The following is a 4,316-nucleotide window of genomic DNA, read 5'->3' as shown; positions in this document are numbered from 1 at the left end:
TCCTGAAAAGTTTATGGGCTGACAGTATGTCATCTTTGTTGATCAATCTCATATTGTGAGAGAGCTTTATGATTGGCTGGCAGATGCAGAGCGTTGCTTTCTCTCAAGTAACAGCATGCACTGCAGCTCTGCCAAGTGAGTCCTACAGCCAATGGCATTCACTGCATCATGTTCACGATGCAAACATTGCCATGTGATAGGGAGCTGGATAGCCAATTGCACTTTAGATGAAGTCGTAGATGAAGTTCAGTTCATGGTAAACCCACCAGAGGGTCAAATTATTCCTTGAAAAAATGGTATAATAGTTAACAGTAGAGGATGAACTATGTTCTCTTTTTCTGACTCAAAGATATATATGATAAAGGTCAATTATTCTAATACAAGATCTCTGAGAGCATCACATTACATATCCATCAAGTTGAACTCTACCAAATATTTAGTGAAGTCAACTACATATTTTTTCTGAGTTTCAGCCCAAATCAGACACATTACAAAGGGCTCTGTCTGTTATGTAATCTTTGAACTGTATGTCAAATCAAATTTAAAATCAAATGTATTTATATAGCCCTTCTTACATCAGCTGATATCTCAAAGTGCTGTACAGAAACCCAGCCTAAAACCCCAAACAGCAAGCAATGCAGGTGTAGAAGCACGGTGGCTAGGAAAAACTCCCTAGAAAGGCCAAAACCTAGGAAGAAACCTAGAGAGGAACCAGGCTATGAGGGGTGGCCAGTCCACTTCTGGCTGTGCCAGGTGGAGATTATAACAGAACATGGCCAAGATGTTCAAATGTTCATAAATTACCTATATCCCATAGGACAGGATCTCATTGTCAAACTCGGATGAGTAACTTGACTGTTAGCTCAGGGTTTATTTACATTGAACAATGTAATAATTATTTTACTGTTTTTCAGTGGATGCAATACTCGGAAGAGCCTTATATGGTGTCAGCACATACTCAATGGAAGGAAGAAACCAAATGACCCCCAGCTTTGGCAGAGCTCCAAGTCCTATCAAAGTCAAATGAATAGACATGGTACACTCAATACACTGTTTCCCCAGTTCCCCTCCCCTATGCGACAAGGATAGAGTCATACTAGTAAAATGGGAACATCCCTGCAACAGGAACACAACCAGCTGCTAGTACAGACCACAGACAAACAGGAATTGTTGTTGATCAGCCAGCCGTTTACTGCATGGAAGAGAAAGAGGAAATCGGTATTGTACTCCGAACCTAATAAACATCTTTCACATATAAATGAAAACCATTCCCGATAATGACTTTATTTTAAGCCCTGTGATGTGTTAAGGAAATATACCACGTACTCGTATGACCTGAAAATACAACGCAGCAGCAGGTCTAGGAACAGGCTGTAGTACAGACACGCACCACGTGAACACGATAGTCGCCCCTTATATGGTCATGAGGGCGCTCTTTGACTGGAGCGGCCGAGTTCAGTACGATTCAGAGAAATCAGAAATGTACTCCATGTGCTAACCACTGATTTTGCGCATAATAGATCGTGCATTCTGATGCATTGACATGTACATATGCACATATAATGCTTAAAAGAAATATCATCGTTTATTACCATAATGTAATAATTGTTATTTATATAATCCGAAAATGAATCAATTATGGTTATTTCAACAATCCAGCAAATCGTTGTCAAACATTTGAAATATGCAGCATTTTAGAGTGGAGGGATGATATTGAAAATAATATTGCATGAAAACAATTGAATGATAGCTAATTGAGATAAAATACCTCTCAGTCAAAGGTTTTTATTTCATGGGTTGTGGAATATAGCAATTTGCAACAAGAAATAAGTCAGAGATGTATGACAATTTGGTGTTATTGTAAAAACATAGTTTATTTGACATACATAATATAGCTAGACAGTTACGAGTTATGTATTATGTCCAGTTGGCTAGATGTGCCAAGACTGAATAAAATCAGGGGAATCGTCCAGGTCTGTCTTTAAATAAGATATGAATAGTCAGAGTTGTGTTCAGAAAATATGTCATACATAATAAGGAATTATATAATGAAATAAATAAATATATAGAAATGAAATAATAGAAATGATGATTCTCACTATTTGAAATCATTTGAATGATGATCGCACCCACATTGGAAATGGTACATTCCGGATCCTACGTCATCTATTGTTTACAAAATATCGAGAGGGTTCATTGCTCACTTGCTTTTCTGCCAAGCAACGTGGTGAGAGGAAGGAACTGAGCTACGCTCCCATTCATTTCGAAACTACAGCCAAGAAACACACAAAATACAACAAAATGCCTTGTCGAAAGGAGAACTACATCCTCTTGGAGCAGTCTGTTACCGTCGATTCAAAAGAAGTGGACGCTTTGGTCACGAAAATCGGTGAGGCGCTGCAGCTTCACAACAATAGTGCTAATCAAAAGACAATGTCATGTCTCCACGGTCTCACCAGCAACTGCAGCGGTAGCAACATCAAACAAGCTAACAACAACAACAATGGTGTGGCCCTGCAAAAACGTACCGGGTGCTGCATACGGCTTCGAAACCGGAGGCAACGTAATAACAGAACTAGTCCGTACAGCTTCCCTGGCTCAAGTAACCAGGAGTGGGACAATTTCAAACGTTGGGACCGAAAGGGGATCAACGCAGCTGTCGAGAACGACGACCCACATCAGTTACTTCAGGAATTAATATTGTCTGGGAATCTAATCAAAGAAGCGGTCAGGCGGCTGCAGTTCTCTACGACGGAGTGTGGAGATCTTTCGGACAAGCTGCAGTGCTGATGATGCGGACAATGTATTCATTATACATGATATGTTACCGACAACGTAAACTATTTTGCTGACATAGCTAGCTATAACGTTAGTCTACATGTTGAACGATTAAATGTCATGGTGGTAACGTCGTTAGCATGTCTACTTTGTGACCGTTAATTTAGGTTTTTCATTTACCCAATGCGTTAGCTAGCTAGTTAACGTTAACCATGTTTGTGTGCAACTCCAACTTGATGGTTAGTTAGATTTTTGTTTATGGTTGGGCACTCTCCTTTTCACACTTCGTTGGCTTAGTTAGTAGCAAGTTATGTAAACCAAGTGAATGCTATGTCAACCAAGTGAAAGCTTTACGTTGACATTGTTTACAAATCGAATCTCAGGCCGCCAGCATTGCCTGTTTTGGTCCGTTAGTTTGAATCGGGTCGTTTCAAATCCAAGGTTTTACGTTACTAGTTAGCAAGCTAGGCTAGCGCCACACTCATGCCTGGGTGGATTCCTACCCCCCGCAAGGCAGCACTGTGACTGCTTCGATACCAGCTTTGTATTTCCTTTACACAGAAGGAACGGGATCGACAACCAGCTACCAAACCGTGTAAGAGACGGAGACGGGCGACATTTCAAACTAAATGTCTCTTCGACTGGCTGGGGGCGGTGTATTTTATTTTTTTCATAATGGGATGCGGATGTTTCATTTTCCCATTGTCTGTGTCAAGTGATTTACCATGACCACTTCGCAACGAAGTATTTTATAATGTTCCTGAGTATTCAGGCCTTTGTCTTAAAAATAAACACGGTGTTTTTTTTTCCAATTTTGTGTGTATGTGTATGCTTTTCGCACTCAGATAAAGGTTCCAATAAAATATAGCAAGTAACTACAGTATTTGGGAAGCCTGTCGACATACTATACCAAACGCTGCCGTATGTACACAGAACAAAAATATAAACATGCAACAATTTTCATATTTTACTGCGTTCATAAGGTAATCGGTACATTTGGAGAAAAAAAATCATGGTTCCAATCTATGGATTTCACATATGCATTTGTTGGTCACATATACCTTAAAATAATTAGGGGAGTGGATCACAATACCAGTCAGTATCTGGTATGATCACAATTTGACTTATGGAACGCGACATCTCCTTCGCATTGGGTTGATTGTGTCCTGTGGAATGTTTGCTCCTCTTCAATGGCTGTGCGAAGTCGGTGGATATTGGCGGGAACTGGAACAAGCTGTTGTACACGTCAAGTCAGAGCATCCCAAATTATCGATTGGTGACATATCTGGTGAGTATACAGGCCATGAAAAAATGTTCAGCTTCCAGGAAACACGTACAGATCCTTGCGACAAGGAACCATGCATTGTCATGTTGAAACATGATGCGATGGCGGCGGACGAATGGCATGACAAGGTGCCTCTGGAGTTCGTCACCGTATCTCAGTGCATTCAAATTGTCATCGATAAAATGCAATAGTGTTCGTTTTCGGTAGTTTATGCCTGCCCATACCATAACCCCACTGCCACCATGGGGCACTC

At 40.5% G+C, this 4,316-nt stretch overlaps 1 protein-coding gene across 1 annotated transcript; it reads left to right on the top strand.

Annotated features, from left to right (window-relative positions):
- Positions 1–2,193: 2,193 nt before the first annotated feature.
- On the top strand, positions 2,194–3,590 carry LOC112228893 (GSK-3-binding protein). Its single transcript, XM_024394640.2, has one exon. It carries the CDS (start codon positions 2,302–2,304, stop codon positions 2,788–2,790), a length of 489 nt encoding a protein of 162 aa, XP_024250408.1. The 5' UTR covers positions 2,194–2,301; the 3' UTR covers positions 2,791–3,590.
- The last annotated feature ends 726 nt before the right edge of the window (positions 3,591–4,316 follow it).

The sequence above is a fragment of the Oncorhynchus tshawytscha genome, linkage group LG03, assembly GCF_018296145.1.
Source record: "Oncorhynchus tshawytscha isolate Ot180627B linkage group LG03, Otsh_v2.0, whole genome shotgun sequence".
Taxonomy (NCBI): domain Eukaryota; kingdom Metazoa; phylum Chordata; class Actinopteri; order Salmoniformes; family Salmonidae; genus Oncorhynchus; species Oncorhynchus tshawytscha.
Note: the sequence above shows the minus strand (reverse complement) of the source record. Positions and strands in the feature narration are given on the sequence as shown.

What these genes read in the sequence shown, in the direction of transcription:
- LOC112228893 (XM_024394640.2), top strand. Translation starts at nt 2,302, where the DNA reads ATGCCTTGTCGAAAGGAGAACTACATCCTCTTGGAGCAGTCTGTTACC.